This window comes from Nilaparvata lugens, chromosome 5 (genome assembly GCF_014356525.2).
Source record: "Nilaparvata lugens isolate BPH chromosome 5, ASM1435652v1, whole genome shotgun sequence".
In the NCBI taxonomy this organism is placed as follows: domain Eukaryota; kingdom Metazoa; phylum Arthropoda; class Insecta; order Hemiptera; family Delphacidae; genus Nilaparvata; species Nilaparvata lugens.
In genome coordinates, this window is record NC_052508.1 from 33,690,659 (window position 1) to 33,716,698 (window position 26,040).

At 35.3% G+C, this 26,040-nt stretch overlaps 1 protein-coding gene across 1 annotated transcript in view; it reads left to right on the forward strand.

Moving 5' to 3' along the window:
- LOC111052367 (intraflagellar transport protein 172 homolog) overlaps positions 1-26,040 on the forward strand; it is an 89,065-nt gene that overhangs the window by 29,647 nt on the left and 33,378 nt on the right. The window contains exons 14-26 of the mRNA XM_039429455.1: positions 2,607-2,787; positions 3,475-3,677; positions 4,356-4,513; positions 5,592-5,736; positions 6,188-6,378; positions 9,449-9,631; positions 10,618-10,764; positions 11,303-11,457; positions 12,724-12,904; positions 13,718-13,909; positions 14,832-14,949; positions 16,602-16,746; positions 17,235-17,439. Of these exons, the coding sequence (XP_039285389.1) occupies positions 2,607-2,787; positions 3,475-3,677; positions 4,356-4,513; positions 5,592-5,736; positions 6,188-6,378; positions 9,449-9,631; positions 10,618-10,764; positions 11,303-11,457; positions 12,724-12,904; positions 13,718-13,909; positions 14,832-14,949; positions 16,602-16,746; positions 17,235-17,439 (2,204 nt within the window). The remainder of the gene's footprint in view (positions 1-2,606; positions 2,788-3,474; positions 3,678-4,355; positions 4,514-5,591; positions 5,737-6,187; positions 6,379-9,448; positions 9,632-10,617; positions 10,765-11,302; positions 11,458-12,723; positions 12,905-13,717; positions 13,910-14,831; positions 14,950-16,601; positions 16,747-17,234; positions 17,440-26,040) is intronic.

Sequence of the window (26,040 nt, forward strand, 5' to 3'; positions counted from 1 at the left end):
CTCTCTTCCTAATGCTTAACGACAAACAGACAAACCAGTTTCCCAAAACTAAGTTTAATGAACACTATAATAACTAACAGAATCAGATTAAAATCAAATGAATTATGACGTCCAACGAAGTATTGCATTCTACATTCTACCAAAAATTAAATAATGAATTTATAAAATTAATACGAAGGCTTCGTAACAGAAATCTCATTTCTCTATTCAACTTTATTTTCTACTAGAAAATTTAATTTATAATTTATTTGAATGAAGTTTTCAATCATTCTAATGTGACATTATTCAAACAATATTATAGATGCAGCAATTATTGTAACCTGACGCCAGACCTACACAACTTTCAAATCTCCTTGCTATTAATATGTTATTATTTTCCAGCACGCTTAACTGGGAAAAAACATGCACTAAAACTTTGCAGGAGAATTATTTCAGGAATTTATGCACTTGGAAGGCTGGCAGCCATTTGCAACACAGTAACTTTAAAATCAGCTTATTTTGCCACTATACACGCACATACCTATTTATTTATCACATTGTGTACAACTACTTAACATGAGGAAAGGCACAACAGGCTCATGCCCAAAACTGTCCCATTTTCAATTTATACTGTCCAAATCAAAATGTTGGTTATGTCACTTTCACTTTTAAAAATACAATTTACGCTCTTCAATACTCAGATAAATGGGTAAATTTTGAATCAAATAGGTACTATTATAATATAGATACTATAGGTATTATATTGCATATAGAATTGAAGTATATGGACGGACAAGTATAGCTTATATTTAAAAAAAAATACTCCAATTACAAGAAGAATCAGTAAGAATATATTTTTTTATTCTTTTTTCGCAATTCTTTTTTAAGAAACTGGGATTTATATGTATGACCTTTACATCTACAGAACAATTTTCCATGTAAAAAGTAACGAGCACTCATTCAATAGGCAATCAAATGTTCACAATTACCATACAAGATATAGAAATGATTTCATTATAATGGAGCATAGGAGAGAAACACTTAAACAAAGTCCAGCATATAAATGGGAATGAAATTTATGAGGTACCTCCTGAGTAGCATCAGAAGCGAAACGGATAGGGCAAGATTCAAAATCGAGTTGAAAAAGTACCTAATAGAGTTAGGAACTTACAGTTTTGAAGAATTTATATCTAAAATTACACAATAATTCAAACTGCTCAGTTAATGACTTGAACTGTTCATGTCAGAAAATTGAAAAAGTTAAAAATATGAAATATCTTGGTGTGATGTTGGATGACCATTTGAAGTGGGATGCACATTTAAATTATCTATCATCTAAACTCAAATTTCTAGTATACAATTTTTACAAGATTAACCAGTTAAAAGACCGTAATATAATAAGATCAATCTATTATGCTTATGCTCATTCACTATTTCAATATGCGATTGAGGTATGGGGTGGAACTTACGACACCCACTTCAATAAAATTTTTACTTTACAAAAACATTTGATTAGAGCAGCCTTAAGTAAACCAAGACCTATACCCTAGTAGACAATTATTTGTTGACCTTGATGTACCGACACTTAGACAAACGTATGTTGTTAGAACTATCTTGTACCTTAATAAAAATTTTCAACATCTTGAGTCCAGAAGAACGCCTTACCTTACCCGTCCGGCAACTACAAATGCATTTAATGCCAATCTAATAAAACTATCTGTGTGTAGACACCAGTTCACATACTACTATAATCTACTTTCTAATAAAATTCCTTTCAAATTCATCAGTAATAAAATCACAAAAACTCTTTTAAACGAAATAAATCACTGGACTAAACAGCACATTTACTTCTCATTACCTGAAGTATAAATTCTAATAACCAAATATATATGTATAACAACCACAATTATGTAAAATCACAGAATATTCATCAATTGTACTCTGTCTTAAAACCGAAATTCTTATTATATTTTTTATTCTTTATTTGTCTCCACGAATGTAATAGTTAATTTTCAGCTTTTGAACTCGCAGCAGGCGCTCAGGTTTTCCTTGCCGGCTGTGCCAACAAGTAATATTTATTTTGTTCTATTGTAAAAAACTTAAATTATTCGAATTGTATTGTATAATTAAAATTATAGTAAGTTTTATAATGTAATTTTGTTTTTGGCAAATAAATTATTATTATTATTATTTTATCGGGGGAATTAGAGATACAGTGCCTACCTCAATTGTTATAGTTTCTTTTTTTGTTGTGTTTCTTTCTATCTTTATAGTTTTATGTTTAAGAATTAGAAGTATTTTTTAATGAAATGACGCATTCATGTACAATATACGTTGTATGTCTTGAATAGAGAGATTGATTGATTTATATATTTATTCTCGATTCTCTGTATTTATCTTGAAAAAACTCTAAAATGTTGACCAGAAAATTTTCTATTAAAATGTGACTCCATCTTAATTGGTTCTATGCCAATTTTATAACATTGGATAGCATTGAACCAAATCATACATAATAATCATGGTACTGTGTCTGTATTTTTGTTTGAAGTCTATTCATGTTCTTTACAGTTGTGCTCTTGTTTTTATTGTGTTAAAATAGATACATTTTTGAATTGGGTTGATTTCAGCCATAGAGCTTGCTGAAATGAAAGGATACCGCGGCCTGAAAGAGCTGCAGGCGAAGCACATGCAGTGGCTGATGGAGACCCGGCAGGAGGAGAAGGCCGGCGAACTGAAGGAGAAGGCAGGAGACCTGGGAGCCGCCCTCAATCTCTATCTCAAGGCAGGCCTCGCATCCAAAGCAGCCAGGTATCAATTAAATCAAAACAATATTGTATAAATATTTTTGGACTGAGAATTTTGTGTGAAAACCTAGAAGACATAGGTAACCTTATTTCGGACTTTTTAATGTTTTCTAAATTTGGGAGAGAAATAGTACAAGATATCTGTAGTTTTTCTCCCCAGATCTGTGCTTCTTTGTGAAAAACGAATAAATAGATAAATATTAGCAATATTCTCCTGGTATTCTACCACTATTGTAACCAAAGCTACATGCACTTCTAATGTTTCCCTTTTATATCATCAAAATGGACAAATGAGTGAGTCAATCTCGTTGGTCAACGATCGTCATTTGTAGAATAGTTTGAAAAATATCTCAAAAAGTCGATTGGTCGATGTTTTTGTCAGTTATTGTGAAACATACGAATGAATAGCGAGTCTAAAACTTGAAACTCAGGTTCGCTCGTTCAAACATAGAATTCCATATAAATTCAATCAAATTATCTTATTACTTGTTCAGTATTTTTGTGCGGACATATTTATCCAAATTCTCTGTAGCTATTTCCTCTGTTTTGAATATTTTTTGCTGTGTGCAGGAGTCTTTAGACAATTTGATAGGACTCATTTGAAATTTTGTGTAGCCTCATTATTCTACCAAGTTGTATAATATTTCGTCGTGAATTTTATTCAAACAATTTTTTTTTAATTCACCAACAGACTGGTGCTGAGCGAAAGAGACTTGTTGGCCAATGAAGATGTAGTTTCGCGGGTTGTGTCAGCGCTGACAAAGGGAGAACATTTCACACAGGCTGGCCAGCTCTATGAAGCTATCAAGGGAACTGACAAAGCTCTTGAATGCTACAGAAAAGGCCATTCCTACTCGAAAGCTGTTGAGCTGGCTCGTTCAAACTCTCCAAAAGGTAAGTAGAAGAAACGACGGATTATATTAAATATACAGTATATTAAACAAATTTTGTTCTTATCAACGATCACAAGTTGATCTAAGGTTTTTCAGATCTTACAATCCATTAATGTTCATTGTTAAGTACAATTTCATACCTCTTCCTGATTTATTCAAATTTATCTACCTACTATGAAACATTACAAGTGATGTGTTTTATCACATTTTTTTCACGTTAACAACCGATAGATTCTTACTTTCATGTTCCATATTCTGTGTTGAGAAGGCAGTTGTTAGCACTTTTGTTGCAGTTGAAGGCACTTCATCTATGTAATTTTCAAAACAATTGATAAGATGATGAAGAAATGATTTCATAGTATCCTTTTGTTTTCAAAACTATTTTATATAAAACACAACACCTAGTTTCATCTTTTAAGCCATTTTTATGTTTTTTCCAAAAAGTTTTGAAAACAAAAGGGTACTATGAAAATACTTCTTCACCAATTAACAAATCAAGTAGTCCTTTTGAAATATTTTAAAAGACAATTAATAAATATTCTATTAACATTTTATTATGTGTGCACACTCATTTCAGAGATACAGCTTAGAGATTGAGTATTATTAGTACACGATTGAATTAATTAATTGAAAGAACCGTTGATATAAATGTTATATTAATCACTTTGTAATTTTACAGAGGTTGTGAATCTGGAAGAGGAGTGGGGAGACTACCTAGTGAGCAACAAGCAGATGGATGCTGCCATCAACCATTACATTGAGGCTGGCAAAACTGTGAAAGCACTAGATGCAGCCATGGGTGCAAGACAGTGGAAGAAAGCTGTTCAAATTATACAGGTGTGTTTGACGAATATACATACGAAAATACTTTATACAGTACCAGCCTTTCATTATTTTTTTTCAATTTTGTATGAATACATAACACTTGGATCAATAAAATTACTTTTGAAGTAGGCTATATACACCTACACTAAAACAGAATAAATAAGATAATAAGTAAAAGGTAAGGTAATAATAAGTGAAATAAATTAAGGTAATAATAAGAAGTGCATGGTTATCATATTAAATTGGAAAAGGATTGTTCCAACGATGAATGTAATGAGAAACACATACATGCTATTGGCTGAGTGCAATAGTAGCTGGTACAATTCTATACTTTACCAAGTTATTCTTAAATCCGTTTGAAAATTTAAAAGTGATTTTGTTTTTTCTCAAGATATTGTAGTATTTAGGGCTCTGATATTTCATTCTCAGGAGTTTTCATTTGTTTCTCTATTATTTGTATTTGTTTAGCCTAGTTTCCATTCTGGCAATTTGCAATATCTCAACACGACGAACTGTGCTAGCTTGTTGAGCGATTTTTATAACTTTTCGTTTATTTTTATCGTTTCGGAGCAAACTGCATGAAATGAATAAATAGACGCTAACTTAGCACTATAAAAGTGACCAAAACTCACTTATTTTCGGGTATTTTCGGAAATCTGATTTACGCACATAGTTTTGGGGGCTGGACCCGAATCCGAAAACAGAATCTTTCTATCTTTATTTATGAGGAAGTTGAAATTTTAGAGAAAGCAAGATGAGTTGCGAAATACGAATCCGCAACAATTGGGCTGATGCAAGGAACTGCCGAGACCGTTTCCATTATTACAAGTTCCCGTCATTCGATCTCTAGTCATGTTGCAGCGTTGAATTTGTGGTAATGGAATTAGACTTTTCAACTCAAATTAGTATATCATTTTCGCTTTTGTAAGCATTGAATATTTTTCTAGAGCCAACCGTTGTCATCATGATGGTGCAAACATTGAAAACTGACGAATCAAATCTTTTTCATAAAATTTTCATTATATGTTTCATCATGTTTATCGTAATTAAGTATTCGTTTATTCATAAAAAATAAATTTTTTGTGTTCAGGTAATTGATGACCCCAGCCTTGTTGAACAGCACTACGGCCAGTTGGCCCGACATTTCGCACTAATGAAAGATTTTCGACTCGCAGAGCAGCTTTACATGCAAGCCAGTCTCCATAAGGAAGCAATTGATATGTACAACAATTCAGGTAGATCTACTTATTCATTAATCCAATAATGTACTACTCTTTCGGAAAGGCACAACAGGCTCATACCCAAAACTCATTATCTTGCAATTTATACAAAAGTCCAGATCTACTGCATTGGCACACTATACTGCCTAAAACTAAATGGCATAAGTTTTGGGAAACTTATAGATAGCATACAAACTTATGGATGGTTGATTTGAGACAAATCCGAAATCATTAATTGATTAATCGAAGTACCATGTCAACTTGCACTCTGACTCTTGTAGTAATTATTTTTATGTGTAAATATACGTTTTCAACTCAACTTTCTGACTGATGGTATCGATAGTGTTAACTGCAGTTAATAGTGTATGAAAAAAATAAAACTCTGGAAAAAGGGAAAACTAATAACTGGATTGCAATATTTATGTCTGTATGAGATGGTATTTATTTGAATAATCGTTGATTCAAGGTAACTGGGAGAAAGCCTACAGCTTGGCTAATCGGTTTCTAGAGCCTGAGCAAGTGACAAAGATGTTCATCAAACAAGGACAATCTCTAGAACAGATTGGAAAACTGAAAGATGCAGAAAAGCTGTATGTGGCTGTCAAGCAGCCTGATCTTGCCATCTCCATGTATAAATCTCAACGTCAGTTTGAACAGGTGCACTTATATTACAACTTACTACTTCCTCAACATTTTTTTTATGATGCCTGTCTATTTCTATTTTACATTTTTTTATGGTCAAATTAAAAGTTTTATAGATATTCGAATTTGCAGTGAAACCCATATTATTGTTTGATCGAGGAATAGTATGTTGATAAATGTAAATGGTAATGGAACCAATTAATCCGACAAAACTACTGAACTGCTAATAGGATTCATATGGAAGATGAATCGATAGTTCTGTAATAAAGTGATATAGATAAATACATTTTAATAAATTATAAAGTTGTAACGTCAAATATGACAAGTGATAAACGAACTTTCTTTTCTAATAACTCCAGTGAAATACATAGTTACTGCACCTTAAGAATTCATCTTCTATACTATAATGAAGGAAAGAACTGGCTTATACACGTACGGGATAGGAAAATCATTTTTGACGCATCGTCATGTCTAAACTACTGGACTAATTAACTTGAAATTTGACATATAGATTCTTAATTTACCGAGGATGGTTATGGGCCTATTTTCAATTCTCCAAGATTTGATAACGTAAAGTTTTCAGTTTGTCAAGTTTCAAAATAGACCCTTGCAGAGCACGGGTTTCTTGCTAGTCTATCATCTAATAAAGGAGAGAATTGGCTTAAACAGGTACCGGATAGGAAATTCACTAATGACGCATCATCACTACGTCTGAACTACTGGACTGGTTAACTTGAAATTTAGCATATATATATATATTCTTAATTTACCGAGGATGGTTATAGGCCAATTTTAAAGTCTTCAAGATTTCAGTCCGTCTAGTTTTCAGTTTCACATTGTGAGAATTAGAGAGTTATTTGTTTGATTAATGTGATTGCCAAACTATATTCATCTGTCCTGGAAAGTAGACTCAGAACTCATGTTGAGAATGAATTAGATGAGGAGCAAGCTGGTTTCCGACCACTACTGTTTCCAATACTACGGTATTGGAAAAGTGAATAAGTAGAGGCAAGACAGCATACCTGGCTTTCCTTGATTTAGAGGTAGCTTTCCATGAAGTACCAAGAGTACACATATGGAGGGCTCTTGAGTGTAAAGGAACGACCCTGAAACTTATGTAGGCCATCAAATCCATGTTCGAAGAAGTACAAGGAGTTGTGAGAATCAATGGTAAGATATCGGCTCCATTCCTCATGGAAAAGAGAATGAGGCAAGGAGACAGCTTATCTCCACTCCTGTTTATAATATTCATGGATGAGGAGATAAAAATGCAGCAGAAGAAGAACAGGGAGGTCAACCGTAGGCATGAGAAACCTCAGGCCAGTTGCAGTTTCAGGCTCTGACATACGCAGATGACATAGTCCTCATAACGGACTCGGCTGTAAAGATGCAAACGTCAGTTACGGAATGGAATGAAACACTTAAGGAAATAGGCATGCATGTTAATAAGGTGAAGAGCCAGGTCATGATGGTAAGGAGAACTGAACAACAGGTGGAGGAAATCGAAATTGAGTGCGGTGGCAAACTAGACTGACATGACATGGTGGCAAACAGCAGACTGACAACTACCAGTACTTGGGCACAAACATAAACTGCACTGCCAAGCTGCAAGAAGAAGTAAGACAAAGGACTCAAAAAGCTATGCAGGCATACTATTCACACATTAGAAGTATTTTTGGGAAGGCTGAGGTGAGTAGAAGAGTAAAATCAAAAGTTTATGTTTCAATCACTTAGCCCATCCTATTGTATGGAAGGGAAAGTTGGACAGTCAATAAAAAAGAGAAAAGCCGAATAAATGGTAATAGAAGAGGACCCACCAACTTTGGAAGAGATAAAGCAATGAAGAAGCTCGAGAATAACAAAGCACCAGGTCCAGATGGGCTAGCAGCAGAGCTATGCAAGCGTGGTGGAGGCTCTGTCATAGAAAATCTACATAGGCTGATTGCAAAAGTATGGGACGGCGAAGAAATGCCAGATGAGTGGAACAAAAGTATGATAGTGCCAATACATAAAAAGGGAGACAGATTAGGCTGTGGACATTACAGAGGAATTACACTATTGAATATAGGGTGCAGGGTACTTTTGAGTATTCTTTATTCAAAGTTGAGACCCTACACAAACAAGGCAGTAGGTGGATATCAGGCTGGATTTCGAGAAGGATGCTCCACTGGGGATCAGATATACGTGCTACACTAAATTCTGAAAAGACCCTGGAATATGACATAGAAACACATCATATTATGTCCATTGATTTTAAGGCAGCATATGATTGTTTAATGAGGAGAAAGCTTTATGATGCCATGTTGGAAATGAACATTCCAAAAAAGCTGGTGAGACTTGTCCACGTATGACAATGAAGAAGGTCATATGCTGTGTCAAAATAAACAATCTATCAGAGCCTTTTGAAGTGAAGAATGGTGTAAGGCAGGGTGATGCCCTCTAGTGCCTTTTATTCAACCTGGCTCTGGAGAAGGTGGTGAGAGATTCAAAAAATCAGCAAGAGATAATCTCTGTAACCGATTGACACAAATATTAGCAAATGCTCATGATGTAGATATTGCAAGTCGGTCTCTTGCGGCTATGACTGAAGCCTACAGAAATCTGGAAGAAACTGCAAAGAGTATTGGCCTGGTAATAGAATGGCCTACGGACAGAGAGCAGTGTAGAAGATGGATCCGAGGCGACCACCCAACGCTGTAAAAACGGCACATTGGGTTAGGTAAAGAAGAAGAAGAATAAATTTCCAGCTTGTCAAGTTTTTAATTAGATTCTTGCGGAGCACGTATTTCATACATTTAGAAGAAATACATAATTAAATTAGTTTATTGGATTTTTTTATTTGAACTATAGTTTGATATGAATAATCAATATATTGTAATACTATACAGACTTAATAATATGTAATATTGATACTGAATGAAATTTTGCTTAAATATTGGCCATATGTAATACTATCGTATGGATAGAAATGAATGAGAGATTACATTCAATGAATATATCCATAAAAAATATCATACAGAAAATTGACTGCATCCAATTTGAATTTTTGTTTGTATTTGTAATCACTATGGTTCATGTATTACAGATGATGAGACTGGTGACAGAATACCACCCAGAGTTGGTGTCGACGACGCACATGCACCTAGGCCAGCAAATGGAGGCGGAGGGGAACTACAAACTGGCTGAAACACATTACATAGCAGGAGCTGAATGGAAACTCGCCGTTAAAATGTACAGAGGAATTGATATGTGGGAAGATGCTCACAGGGTAAGCAAGCAATCGATCATTTTTATGAACCTAAATCTGAAAACATGCACTTATTCATACGTTTAAATAGGCTAACTGTTAACAAAATATATTTATCTCATAAAAGAATATAGGCCTACAAATGACATACAATAATAAAATTCATATTTGTAAATTAAATTCTCCTACCCATTAGATAAAAATAAGTTTTTTTGGAGCTAAGTTCAAGCAAATAGTTACACAATTATTCAAAGACAGGGCTTTTTATTCGGTTGAGATGTTGGCAAGTGAAATTTCATTTTAATATTGTTTAAAGTCAGACATTATAATTGTATAGGCCTACGGTACCATATACTAGCGGACATATATACTGACTAAAGAAAACTACCCATGTGAATAATGACATAACATGCTAGCCTATAATGTGTAGTATTGTTCTATGTTACTAGTTTCTGTGCTTGTTCAACTATTCATATGGCTTCTCGTACAACTATGTGTATGTCTAGAAACTATTCTGACTCTGCATTGTTGTACAATTTGTATTTTTGGCTGTGAATAAATTGCATTGAATTTTCGAATGTTTAAAAAAATTCAACTTTTTCAAATGTCTTTTTTAAATGTATCATCATTGATATTATTTTTATCACAATCTCTTTTAAACCTTTTTTATAAAATAAATTCCTTGCAGGAATCATCCTATTATGCTATTGTTTTGTTCTCTTCCAGGCACAAAGAATCATTTTAAATTTGATAAGCAGAATGGTTAAAAAAATATGTACTCTTACTCTTCACAGCCAGTACGAATGTTATTATTTTACATCTCAATTTCATTATAATATTCCAATAACTTGAGGGCTTCATGAATTATTAAGCGTGTTCGAACACAATTATTACATGGAGTACATTTTACAATAAATTCACAATTAGACCTTCCTTTGAGAGACAATTCTAAGGAATGGATATCTTATTTGTCTTTTGTAAACTGATTTTAATTTTTTTTTATATAGATAGCAAAGCTTAATGGAGGAGAGCAGGCTGGACAACAGGTTGCTTTTCTGTGGGCCAAATCATTGGGAGGCGACTCTGCGGTTAAACTATTGAACAAATTCGATCTGGTCGAGTCTTGCATCGACTACGCTTGTGACAGTTATCAGGTGAGCAATCAATAACCGAGATAACTATATCGCAATATCTATGAATAAAAATGAAAATTTATCAACGGAATATTTAACAATAAGTTGAATATTGTTCATTATATAGTGATTTATCTATTATTCATAGTTGAACTTCCAAGTACTATCGTTTATCAATTAAGGTTATTATGATCATGTATGATCATGTTCAATTCAGAGTGAGTTTTGCTGAATTCATAGTTTCATGAGTTTTCATATTATCATTTTCGAAAACTAATTATAGTTTTTAGATCAATGTGTTTACAAAAATTATGATAGTATTATTTAAATTCTACTAAATAAATCTCACATTATATTAGTAACATTAAATTAGTCTGATATCGAGATAGAGTTACTTTAGCTGAGTCGTAGTGTTCAGATTTGGAAATGTGAATACTATTAAATAATCCATAAGAAAATCAAGTTTTAACATCCAAACGAGAAAAATACATTGAAGGTACATGTTATGAATTCATTTTCGAAAAAAACGCTTCAAAATTGCTTGATTAATTGTTTGCAGTTTGACTTTGCATTCGATCTAGCCAGATCTGGAATGAAATCGAAAATGGCAGACATCCATTGCAAATATGCCATGGCACTTGAGGATGATGGCAAGTTCGAATTGGCTGAGAAAGAATTTGTGAAAGCTATGAAACCTAAAGAAGCTGTTTTAATGTGAGTAAGGAAAAATACATTTTCTGCAATCTTTCCGTAGAAAATTCCTCTTTAGAGAAATAGAATTTTAGCACTCCAATCACTTGATGGGATTCCATGTTAATTGATATTAACATTGGTTTGCTATATTCGTCTGCCATTCATCAAAGCAGATAATATTCATACTTCTCCAGTTCCGCACCGTTGTCAAATTGTTTGTAGGCTATGAAAAAATATAATGAACTAGCAGAATATCTTATCTTAATTATAGAATTTTATTTATGAACTAGCAGGTAACCCGTACTCCGCAAGGGTCTATTTAAAAACTTGACAAACTGAAAACTTGACCGAGTGGGATCTTGAAGAGTTCGAAATAGGCCTAGAACCATCCTTGGTTAATTAAGAATCTATATGCAAAATGTCAAGTTAATCAATCCAGTAGTCTAGACGTGATGATGCATCAAACATAATTTTCATATCACGTATGTGTGTAAGCCAGCTCTTTTGATTATTAGGAAAAAACTGGTCCTCTATAGTACATCTGATAGATGGATGATTTATCAGTATCTTTGAATGGGAATAACGTTTGAACGGTTTGAGATATCGATGTGGGGTTTTCACCATTAATTTTCTCTTGAAATTCTGTATCGAAATCATGTATCATATGATCACCTTCCAATTTAAAAAAAAATAATTTGGATTCAAAATGGCGGTTCCAAGATGGCGGACCAAAATTTTTATGCGACAGAAAGTCAGTTATTCATATTCGAAAAAGATCCCCAATCATACATATCTTCTAATTTCCCTTTTAAAAGGAATGTTCAGCTGTTGTCTATACAACAACTAGAAGCATGATAAATTGAAATCTTGACAAACTGAAAACTTGACGTAATGAGATCTTGAAGAATTTAAAATAGACCTAACCATCCTCGGTTAGTTTAGAATCTATATGCAAAATTTCAAGTTAATTAGTCCAGTAGTACAAACGTGATGATGCGTCAAACATAATTTTAAGGTGAAATGAAAATATATAGTCAATTCCACATAATTTATTTGAGTCCAAACTAGTTTCTATATGCACTTGGCATCATCGTCAGTGGTAGACTGGCACAGATATTATGTTGTGTCACACAGATACGTGTGACCTGGCTGGCTCAGGTCTGGTGTCAGAGTTTTCATGTCGCACCTGATCAATTTCAGGGCCTATATGACATGACCCAACGACTATTTTAGTGAACAATGAAGATGAATAATTATTGATTTGTGCGTATTGATTGTTTTATCAAGGTATATTCACAATCAAGATTGGGAGAATGCTGAAAGGGTTGCTGAACAACACGATGAACAATCGATGAGTCTAGTTCTGCTGGGACAAGCCAAGGAGGAATTTAGTAACAAGAATTTCGCTAAATTTGAGTCTCTCTTGTTACGTGCTCATAGACCCGAACTCATAATAAAGCATTATCAAGTTAGTATATCACTGTCACAATGTATTATGTACAAAGTGTATCTTATACATATATGATGATTTTCTGCGTAGAATGGAAATTTCAATAATACCGTAATAAAAACCAATGGCGAACCTGGAACCCCCAATCAGAAATGCAACGCCCCCAGTATAAGCTCTACAATTGGTTGGTACATCTTCAAAAAAAATAAAAAAATAAATAAATAAAGAGAGCCGAATTGACTAAGGCCTAAGGCGTTGCACCCTTCAGTCTGCTAGTGATACCTGGTTGCGGGTTCGAATCCCGCCGAATCCCATCGAATAAGCATGTACGTTTGATCATCTCATAATTTACCCTCGCACTTACCATTACCCACGCATAAGCAAAAAGCACATGTGGGCATCATCCGCAATAAAAAAATACATTTAATAATTCAATATAAGCTGAGAACAGTATCTTAGTGGCGGTTGTTTCTAGCACTGCGCAGCTTTACCCCCAGTTTCAATGAAAATAAGTTTTTTGAGACTTCATTAAGGAATCGCCTCAGGTCTTCGATATTTCAAATTGACAACGGAAAGTTGAAATACTCGCACATATGAATGACACCCTACTAACGTTGACCTGTCATTACTGTGAAAACAGGTAATTTAAGCTTAATGACTATAATAAATTTATAATCTTATTTTATGTGGATTTTCAAAGTGATGAATATGCTATTGATCACGAGTTACAAATTCTCGAAGTTTCTGATATGATTATTATCCTATTGTTTTCCGTCTGATTAGCTGATTATTTTTATAAAAAATAATCTAGTGTTTGTTGTAAAATTGTAGGACTGTGGAATGTGGGTGGATGCACTGCGAGTGTGCCGCGAATACCTTCCGTCGCAAATGGCGCAACTTCAGGCCGAGTATGAGCGTCAAGTGGGTTCGCGAGGCCTCCGTGACGTCAGCACCATTCTCAACCAGGCACAGCAGTGGGAGCAGAGTGGCGAATTCAAAACAGCCATCGACTGCTATTTGAGGGCAAGTTGTTATTTGAATAATTACTGAAAATATGAAAACCACAGTAATTTCATTCAATAATAGTTTCAATTTAGAATATTGAAGTATTATTAATAATCATCAATGGTACTATACAAATATAGGCCTAATAGAGTACCGTTATTTGTTTCGAAGGTTACACCAATAATTCCTAATATATTCAATTGAAATGAAATCAGTAGAAAACTTTGATTCAATTGCAGTTTTAATTTTGAATATGGTATTCAAGTGTTATGAATAATTATTGATGATGTATAAATCATGTAATAGAATATTTCAAATATAATCAATCAAAATTAATGAATTCGGTAGAGAAGGTGATGGCTTGGTTACACCAAAATTTAATGGAATTTAACCTTGATTAACTGATAATTGAAGACGTCATCCGCTTCTCTCATGGTTCTTGTAGCATTCAACCATCATATTCAATCAATTTAAAAATGTAATTTTGTGCAACCGGGAGAATTTATTTATATGTTATAATAGCACAATAATTCTACATCTCTGTCAATAGTGTTCAATATAAATATTGCAAAATATTGACGAGTGTTTAATATCATATTGAAAATTTTGTTTAATCATCATCATCCTTCGATTTTCTTCAAACACTAGAGCTCATAGGCTATACCTTTTCCTATTTCTCCGCATTCTTCCTCTAACTTTCTCCCCTTTTGGCCTTCTTGCTGGTTCCAGCATTCTAGTAACCTAATAAATCAGCAAGAGTATTAATCTTTTAAATAGTTGCATTGATTTATTATACACTTTCATGCTTCTCCAAGGATTCATTTTCATGGATTTCGCGGTAATTAATTTGTATTGTTATAATATTAATGGATATTCCTTTCGCGAAGGTCATGAATCCAAAATAACGCAAGAAATGTAATAGTATGCTATCAATTTACAGGTGAACAAGAACAACTGCAAAGACCCAGCTACCATCATCAAAGCTTTGACCGAAGCTGCGAATATAATCACAAAGTATTTAGATAATGAGGAAGCTTATAATCTCGCTAAGATTGTAGGTCAGTATTTCATATTCTTAATTTTAATTCTTAATTCTCAGTATTAATTTTCTTGATTTAAAACTCTTAAAAATTATTCTATTAAACTTACTCATGAGTAATCTCATCTCATCTAAACCATGATGAACCATAAGAATGTTTATACTTCTCATGATGTAATTTTTAGACGTAAATTGATTGGAGATTTGAATTTGAATAAGAATTCCCATTTATATAGGACTCTTGACTGGAGTAGGTTCTGTTACTGTTTCCAATTGTTCTTAGCAATATTTTGTTCAACTTTTATTATACTCAGCAACAAAAAGGAAAAATTAATTATGGTCCCCTATTCCAATGGAAGATTTATTTTGTGTAAGGATTTGGGCTTAGCTTTTTCTGTTCAGATGAAAACATTGATAATAATATAATAATAAGTCAATTAGCCTATAATAATACAAAGTGTGCCAGAGAAACTTACTTTTTTGAAAGGGAAATAAAAACAAAAGTATTTTAGTTATTGTTTTAATCTTTTTCTATATGAGAATACAATATCTTTATTTTTTTCATACAGTCTTGAAAATGATATCAGATAAATGGCAACCCCCTTTGCGCATACACTGATGAAGTCGATTTTTGAAATTTATATCCACTCATTAATATCAATTTTTATGTTGGCAATGGCATCGCAAATGTGCTATGCGAATGTCCTATGGTCCGTGGTCGATCGACATAAACCAGGGATTTAACCGCGGCCAGGAACGAGTCTGTGAGGAGGAATTTCAAATTAAACGCGGAAAGCACGTTGTGTAGCAACAAGTAATCGACCATTAGAAAAGAAGCTCTCAACTGCGATGGCCCGCTGTTCTCTAGACCAGAGCATGATGGCTACTTACTTGAGGGAGAATAAATTTGGGAACTTCCCCCTCCAGATGCGCCGGCTCCTACCCCTCTACACGACCAATCCACCGCGCGGGATTTTTTTCAAATAAGTAAGTTTCTCTGATGCACTATGATTGTATAATATACTAAGTGGTGAAAAGTCCGAGAACAGCTTAATATCTCATACACAAAGGTAATTTGACGGTGGGTGTGATTGGGTATCCTACTCAAATTGATAATACTACTTTACTATGACTTTAAAAATCTGGTCCGCCATCTTAGATCCGACATTTCAAATGCAACTTTATTTTTTTTAAATAGGAAGGTGGTCATACGATACATGATTTCGATACGGAATTAATAAAAATGAATGGCGAAAACCGCATATCGATATCTAAACCCGTTTCGAAGATATTCACATTATCAATCAATACCATGCAAATTAGAAATGAAATACATAAGTGGTATTGGTTAATAATGTGAATATCTTCCATACGGTTTGAGATATCGATGTGCGGTTTCCGCCATTTTTTTTTTCTTGAAATTCCGTATTGAAATCATGTATCGCATGACAACCTTCCTATTTAAAAAAATAGAGTAACATTCAAAATGGCGGATCGAAGATGGGGGACCAAATCTTTAAAGTAATAGGTACATTGAAAGACAACATCAACTTCTCATTAATATTTTGCTTTTTAATAAGATCATCTGAGATCCGAATTCCAAATACTAAACTCGTAATTTCCGTGACCATGGGTTATTTCATGTAGCACATTTCTGATACTCTATTGCAGGTCCACGACTGGTCGAGGTGAAGCAGTACAATCTGGCTGCACAGGTCTATTTAGCTGTCGATATGATCAAAGAAGCCATTGATACCTTTATTCTCGCTGATGAATGGTCGAAAGCCAAGAAAATAGCTCATGAGCTGGAGCCATCGTAAGTGAATAAAGAATGATTTCAATCTCAAAAATGGTTGCTTGTATTGTTTGTTTTCTCGAACAATAAAACTTTTGAAGCTTATGTTTTTCATAATTTGCATAGACAAATCGTACTTTATCAAAATTTTTATTTTTATTTTTTTTTAAAACGTAGCCCTTGTTATTCATAAAACCACGTAGTTTATCAATTAATTAAATGAATAAACCTAAAGTACAAATACTGTAGAAAAATAATGGATTAGTAATATAGAACTGCTAATTAATGTTCTTCCTGCATTGCTTATAAGAGAACCTTTCTTCTTGGTACTTTTTCTTAAATCTGATTGAAGGCATTTAATTACTGTTCTCCACAAACGAATCATGATAGCAATATAAATGAAACTTTCTTCACCTTGACAATTGTAATTGTATCACCAAAGAAAAATCACTTAACTGATGGTGATCACTTAATGAAGTATATTGATTGATTCGTTGTTAATTTCACAGATATGAGTCGTATGTGGATAGTTGTTACAAGGAATCTTTAAAGAAACAAGGCAGTGCCGACCAGTTGGCTGATGTAGACATAATATCAGCTTTGGACTTATTATCGGAACAAGGACAGTGGACTAAATGCCTGGAGACTGCCAAACCGCATGGGCCTGAAGTACTTCATAAATATGTAGCGCTCTATGCTACTCATCTCATCAAGGTACCATTTTTTACTCGATTCACATAGTGACTAAATGATAAAATAATTGTGCGTAATTGTGCTTGTGCGTGGGTAATGAGAGATGAGTGGAACTACAGCTTTGTAGTCCGAGAGATATTACTTTTAACACGGCTAATCACTCCCACTATCTAACAGCATTCTCCCTACTTTTGTGTCAGTACCCAATTGTGCGCAGCATGCTACCTCGTCTCCACTACTCTGTCCATGCTACAAACTGTGCAAGGAGAAACTGGTTTCCCCGCTTCATGTTAAAAGTTATATCTCTCGGACTATAGGTGGGTTACGAACCACCAGGAACCGATTTTCAAACTCATAAATGGTATTCTGCTCTTGAAGTGGTCATCCTTATAAAGGGAGTAGCAGGCGCATGAAGCTCAAGGGCCAAGCCACACGAGGCGTGTTTTCAGTCAAAACGACAGGTAGCTCTCCGATTGAATGATTGGGTTGGCGTATCGAGTGAGCTTCCTGTCCAGCCAATCGGAGAGCTTCCTTTCCTGTCGTACCGACAAAAAACCGCCTCGTGTAGCTTGGCCCTTAATTATCCTATAGATAGCTTATCAGCGCGGTCACAGAACCAATTCGCTTCTCCGAGCAATAGCGAATATGCAGAGTCTGGGTGAGACCATACTAGACATTTTTTCAGGCGGCAACTCAATTACCCAATCGGAGAACTTCCTGTCCTTCCAGCTCTGAAAACGTATGAAAAAACACCTAACATGGTCTAGCCCTTAATCTATAATCAACAACAATAGACAGACCTGACTGTTTTTACTCCAATAGTAGCCTACTGAATTTCATCTGATACTGTACATGTTCACATAACGCTCATTTTTAATTGAATCTGTAATCTTTCATCAGATGGACTGGAGGCACGTGAAATAAGTGATCATTTTGTCTGTACTCTTCTTTGGTGAGACGTTAGAACGTTAATTTTGAACGAAATACTTACTTATGTGACTCTACAACCTGATAGCCGAGTTTTGGCCTGCTCTACAATCAGTTTCCACCTTTCTCTATCTAGTGCAGTCTTCATCGTCGTATTCCCAGCTCTCTTTTTAAATCCTTTTCCAGCTCATCCAGTCATCTGAGTTTAGGGCGACTCACTTTTATTTTTCCTAATACTGTGTAGTACAGTACATTCTTTGGCACCCTTGCCGGATCCATTCTCTGGAAATGTGCTGCCCATCCTATTTTATTTCCTTTAATGACACCAATAATGTCAGGTTCCCTAAAAATAGCATGTATCACCTTCTATAACCAACTTCCTCTCTAACTGGTCCCAGTATTCTACGTAGAATTTTTCTCTCAGGTGCGGCTATAACTCTGTAATCCTCTCTAGTGAGCGTCCAAGATTCTTTTGGCATCTCCTTCTACTTTCAGGAAAAGCCGCCTTTCCATATCTTCTCCCTTTGCTTGACCAGATCAATGTCATCTGCAAAAGCCAATATTTGATGCATCCTATGTCTGAACGCCCCCCAGTGTGGTAGGGGTAGTAGAATTGTATCCACAGTAATTCCTGCTTGTTCGTAAGAGGCGACTAAAAGGGACCTCCCCTTTCCAAGCCCTTCTTCCCAAGTCCTTCTTCTCCTTCGACATGCTTGGATCTTTTATTTCTAGAATGGCACCTTTCCATTGACTTAGCTTTGTGCCATTCTCTTGCAGTGCGCGGCTACAGGGATGATGGGGGCACCTTGCTTCAGTAGGGTGTCAATCTGTCGTCCTGTCGGTCGCGCACTGCTCACTTCCTCTATCCTGTCCTCCCTGCCTTGGGAAAATTCTTCTTTTTTTATTTTATTTTCTATTTTTGATGGTCTGTGACCATAGACCGAGTGGCCACCGGAATAAGTGACCCCCCTCCATCAAGCGCCAACGGCCTCCTACAGGGCGGATGAGCAGTGGAGGATCCTGGGCACCCTTTTGCCCCAGGGTTGGGAAACTGGCCCTAAAAGCGGAAGAACTGTGATGAGACAGTCAACGGTATAAGGATGACGTGGCAACGGAAACCCTAGTCATTAAAGGTCACCTGGTGACTTTCCTAGTATGTCAGCATGGCTATGTTCTTGTTAAATCAGTCCGGAGTTTCAAGCTCCCCATTCGGATCTCCGGGGGGAGCAAATGGGAACAGAAACATGAGTAATTATAAACTAAAGATGAAACAGATTAAGAGAATATGTACATGGAATGTTAAAACCATGGCCCAAGCAGGAAAAATTCATAATGCATTTTTGGAGATGGAAAGACTAGGTATAGAGATCATGGGAGTGAGTGAGATGAGATGGCCCAACTCCAGTTACTGTAATATAGGAGACTATAGAGTCTACTATTCTGGAACAACTAATGGAAGATATCAAAATGGCGTCGGAATAATCGTCAATAAAAATGTTGCTAATCATGTCACCAACTTTGTCCCTGTAAATGAAAGAGTCATGCTGCTGCAATTGAGTACCTCACCGGTGAATACAAATATAATCCAGGTGTATGCACCTACCTGTGATCATAGTGAAGAAGAGGTCGAAGAGTTCTACTCTCAGATCGAGGATCTCTTGAAAAAACTTCCCAAACAGAAACTACTTATCCTGATGGGAGATTTTAATGCCAGAGTAGGCAAAGGTAGAGAAGGAAAACATATTGGTCCTTGTGGTCTTGGTGCCAGAAACATGAGAGGTGAAACTCTGAGCTTATTTGCATCTGAGCATAATCTGGTAATAATGAACACTTTTTACAAGTTACCAGACAGACGACTCTATACCTGGACGTCTCCTAGAGATGATGGAGAAAATCATATTATCCGTAATCAGATAGATTATATCTTGGTAAACCAAAGATATAGAAACAGCTTCACAAGTGTTAAAACGTATCCTGGTGCGGATTTGCAGTCAGATCACAACCCACTTATAGGAGAATATAGGATAAAGCTCAAGGCTATACAAAGGAGAAAATGTCCACGATATGACTTCGAGAAGCTTAGGAACAGCACACTAAAAGACCAAGTGAAGAATGACATCAATGATAGGTGCAGGCAGATTGAGGAGGAAGTTGTCAATACGCGGGATCAGGTTGGGGCGTTTGCAGAGGCAACAAGGAAGATCAAGGATGAATATCTCAAGGATGATGGAAAGAGACACAAATCATGGATGACTGATGAGATTTTGTCACTCATGGAGGAAAGGAGAAAACAAAAGAACAATCCTCCAACTTACAAGAGCTTAAAGAGGTCCATCCAAAGAAAGATAAGAGAGGCAAAGGAGAAAGAGTTGGAGGAGAAGTGCCAGCAGATTGAGTTTTTCCAGAGCAAGTTTGATGAGGTCAATGTACATAGAAGAGTGAGAGAGGTGACAGGAAGGCTGAAGAGGAGAACTGTTGGGAGGCTTATGACTGATGCAGGAGATCTAATAGTTGATAGAGAGGCTGTTAAGGAGGCTTGGAGGAAGTATGTGGAACAGCTATTCTCTGATGAAAGAGGAGAACCACCTGCAATGCAAGTTCAGGATATGTCAGGTCCTAGTATCATGGTGGATGAAGTCAAGGCTGCTATTGGTGCCATGAGAGAAGGGAAGACTCCGGGTCCAGATGGGGTGCATACAGAATTTTTCAAACTTTTAGACGATGAATCAATAAAATTCTTGACCAATATATTCAATCAAATATACAATTCTGGAAGCATCCCAGATGAATGGCTGGTTTCCGAATTTATCATATTGCCTAAGAAACAGGGAGCCAAGACATGTGGTGACTATAGAACCATCAGCCTCATGAGTCACATGTTGAAGCTCTTCCTTAAAATTATTCATTGGAGAATCTACAAGATTTGTGAAGAAAGAGTCGCAGACACACAGTTCGGCTTCATGAAGGGAGTTGCTACAAGAGATGCCTTGTTTTGTCTACAGGTCTTGTTCCAACGCTGTAGAGACATGAACTGTAATGTTTTCGCATGTTTCATCGATTACAAGAAGGCATTCGATAGGATTCAGCATGTGAAAATGATGGAGATCTTGAGGAGCACAGGAATGGATGAGAAAGATCTTCAAATCATTCAAAACCTGTATTGGAATCAGTCTTCTACTATAAGGATCAGTGCAGAGGAGCAGACCAATGCAGTTGACATTCTTCGAGGCGTTAGGCAGGGCTGCATCCTTTCACCATTGATATTCAATCTTTATTCAAAGGAAATATTCAGGGAGGCCCTTGAGAATACTGAAATGGGAGTATTGTTAAATGGAGAAAGCTTGAACAACATCCGATATGCAGATGATACTGTAATTTTCGCTGACAACATGAACAGCCTGCAGGAGCTTGTGAACAAGATAGGAGGCGTCAGTGAACAATATGGCTTGGAAATAAATGTAAACAAAACAAAGTTCATGGTGATAAGTAAGGGAGCAGTGGGAGGATGTGACTTGATGCTTAACACCAAGCCGATAGAGAGGGTGCAACAGTTCACGTATCTGGGAACCTTGATCAATGAGAAATGGGATCATTCTCAAGAGGTGAAATGCAGAATAGAAAAAGCGAGGGCTGCATTCAATCAGATGGCAAAACTGTTCAAGAGTCACAACATTAATATGCACATCAAAATCAAACTCCTCCACTGCTACATTTTCTCAATACTCTTCTATGGGATGGAGTCATGGACATTGACCAAGTCAACTGAAAAAAGACTCGAGGCTTTTGAGATGTGGCTGTATAGAAGAGTGTTGAGAGTTTCATGGATGGACAGAGTAACCAACAAAGCTGTATTGGAGCGAATGGATAAGGATTTGGAAGTGATGAACATCATCAAGAGCAGGAAGCTTGTATATTTTGGCCATATAATGCGTAATGAAGTAAAATACGGCCTGCTGAAATCCGTTCTCCAAGGAAAGATCTATGGCAGAAGAGGACCAGGAAGAAGGAGAATATCATAGCTGAAAAACCTGCGTACCTGGTTCTCCAAAACTACTACAGAACTTTTCAGGATGGCTGTAAATAAGATAACCATAGTCAGGCTGATCGCCAATATTCGGAACGAATAGGCACTAGCAGAAGAAGAAGATGTCTGAACGAAATACTTGGGGAATTGTTGTGGTCGCCTTACTTCATGTCAAATGGTCAAACTACAGTGGGCTATCTTGACAATATACTTGTTGTATTGATATTAGTGTTGAATTTGTTTAATGCACAATATGCTGCAAAAAATTTGCTTAAAATGTTTGAAATAAAATGTGTAGGAGACGATCATTAAGAACTTATTAGAGCATTTCAAATGAAATAAAAAATCTACTTCATTCCACAACACGGTAAGTGAAAATATACAATGATTAATATAAAATAGGTACAAATAATGAATTACTTAAATTAGTGCTACATATTATTGACCAAGCAAAGTGAGGTCTAAAGCTGCGTTTACACTGTGTAACTTTGTTATATGTAACAGGTTATATGTAACTTTTGTTAGAAAAATAAGTTATAAAACTTTTGTTATACAATAAAAGTTTGATTGACAAAAAGGAATTTGTAACATGTTTTAAAACAAAAGCATCAGTTTGTGGGTCTCTACAGTAATTATATTACCCAAAGTATGGCCATTGACTGTCACGTGGTACAAATCCGCCATTAAGATTATAAACAAACTTCATAGTTATATCTTATTTATTGAAAATTATTTGGAAATATATTGAAAATTTGAAACTTAACACTTCTTTTACCGATTGAAAACGTATTTTGAACTTCCGATGAGTTTGGTATGAAATTTTCGAAGGGAAACTGATTATACTTCAATATGGATCAATAAACTTTATTTAAATAACATTAATAACGCTTAAAGCATCAATTTTCCTTCCCTCGGACGCGCATAAGTAGGGTATACCTCAAGGATCAAAATTTCAAACACTCATAACTTTTGTCACAATGATCGGATGTCATTGTAAGACAGCTCATTCTTCTCGGCTTGTCAAGGCGGTTCAAATAAATGCTTCATGAGTATTCATGAGTTGAATTCGATCGAAAAATATGAAATTCATCCCTGAGAGTAGATTAACCAGTACTTCAATACACAAAGAAATGACAAATCAGAGCTATGTAGGTATCTCGGTAACCCATTATTATAAAAAAGACTTGATCTTGAATTTAGAATCGTATTTGAATTTTTTCTCCTATTTTAGTTGCTGCACATTGAAGAATATGATCGTAATGTAAGATTCGATCGTAGAAAATCAAGAAATCAAAGATACTTTCTCATAAATTAATGGTCTAGGCAGTGCTATGATAGGGAACAGTGATTAAAGATGAATTTTAGGCGATTATGAGCTCGTTGAGGATGAATTGTCTACAATTTAGAATCAATCATGAGTTTCTATGATGTATCAGACTCTTGATTAACAGAAAAATCGCGAAAGAATGAAAATCTGGAATAGCCATTTTTAAAATCGGTTGTAACTTTCTAATAATACTGGAATCGAGAGTATTCTTCATTGTTGTTGTGGCCATTCTTGAATTGAGCGTGTTGATGTAGCGCTGTTCCGTGCGGTGCTGCCTCCTGGCGGTGGATTGTCAAAAACTGTTGTCAGCCCAGGCTTTCTTGTCAGTCGGGAAAAAACAGACTGAGTCAAGAGTGTACAAAGCCAGACCGTACCGGCTCACTTTATTTGTTATTTGTCTGGCCGGACATTATATGTCAATAATTGATTGAAGTGTTTAATGAATGTCGTGAATATTTGGGAGAAGCAAGGAGCAGTGAAATTAATATTGCCAAGCAGCTTGTAATCATCGCCAGGCCACAGTATCAGAGTATCAGAAAGGTATTTCCTTTCCCAAAGGTATTTATCCTTCTCATTTGTATATTCCATCCTGTATTTCAATTCCAATACCTTATAATTAATAATTTGGCACATATAAAAATTACGACTGGTGAGTCTATTATCTATACTAATTTGAGAATTTCCATAGCTTTGGTCACAGTAAATATTTCTTTTAATTCCAGCTTGGCAAGTATTTCTATTAAATACAATAATAATTTAGATACAGTCCTCTCACTCTGCAAACCATTTCTGGTCCTAACAAGCCTAATTATCATTGAATCAGTGAATTTATTGAATTTGAAACTTGCTATTTCCATTTATTATTTGTATTTAGATGTTGAATGAAAAAGACTAAGAAATTGTCAAAAAACCACTGATTTATTGATAATTAGAAAGACCGGTTTCGGTTATTACACCATTGTCAATCTCTGATAAACTAAAACTAAATACAAGAGCAGCAGAATTTATACTAGTAGGCGAGTACTGCTATTGGTAGAGGGCATGAACGCCTGCCATTGGCCTAGCTAGACAGTCTCCTCCCCCTACACGGTGTGACAAAATGGCGGCTTAAGCAACAGAATCGCCATGATAATAAAATTTACTTTCAGTACAAAATAAGAACCAAGAAAACAAATGTGAAAGATAATAAAATAAATATGTAAATGGAAAAACTATTGACTAATGTATGCTTACATGTTTATGATAAAACTAAATTCGTAGTGTTGTACTGGTTGAAATGAATCTGGTCATTTAAACTATACTGGGGATTTTCCTTAATTACTCTTGTTATTTCTAAAGCCTCTAGAATATTCAAAGATCTGCCTTTGTTATTAACATGCAGAAACTCAACATTCTCCTTAACTGTGAACTTGTGATTATTTGTTATCAAATGTTCTGCAAAGTTAGATTCCCCATTTTGTTTATTTCAATCTCTGACGTGTTCTTTAATTCTACTTTTGAAACTTCTACCAGTCTGACCCACGTAACAAGCATTACAATCATCACATTTAAGTTTGTACACCCCTCTTTTATCCCAAATATCAATTCTGTCTTTACTCCAGCTAAATAGACTATTTAAAATCGGTTTGGTCTTGGAAGCAACATGGAATCCATTCCTCTTCAATTCCCTACCTATCTTATCAGATACAAGGCCTAAATATGGGATTGTTATCCAAGTCTTCTCCTCACAGTTTGAGCCTACAAAGCTAGAATTGATTGAAATTTGTCAATTAATTTTACTCAATAATCTGTCCATCATACTTCCTTCATACCCATTTGTGACAGCTATCTGTTTAATTTTAGTGATCTCAATATCAAAATCATGATTGCTCATAGGTATTGTTAGTGCTCTATAGACCATGCTATTGAAAGCAGCAAGTTTGTGAGAAATAGGATGACAAGAATGAAGAGGAATGATAACATCAGTATGGGTTGGTTTTCTGAAAATGGAAAACTTGTGAAAACCAGTGCTATGATCTATTCTTAAATCTAGAAAATTCAACACACAATCCTGTTCTACCTCTACAGTGAATTTTATACTCTGATGTAATCCATTCAGATAGGAAAGAAAATTGTCTAGTTGTCTGTTACTTCCTTTCCATAAGCAAATGATATCATCAACATATCGAAACCAGTAAACAATTTTATCTTTGAAATGACTATTTTCAATGATTCTACTTTCTAACTTATCCATAAATAATTCAGCTAGGAGTGGTGAGAGGGGTGACCCCATTGCCAACCCCTCTCTTTGTTCAAAAAATCTATTGTTAAATTTGAAATAACTATGCTGAGTGCATAACTTCAT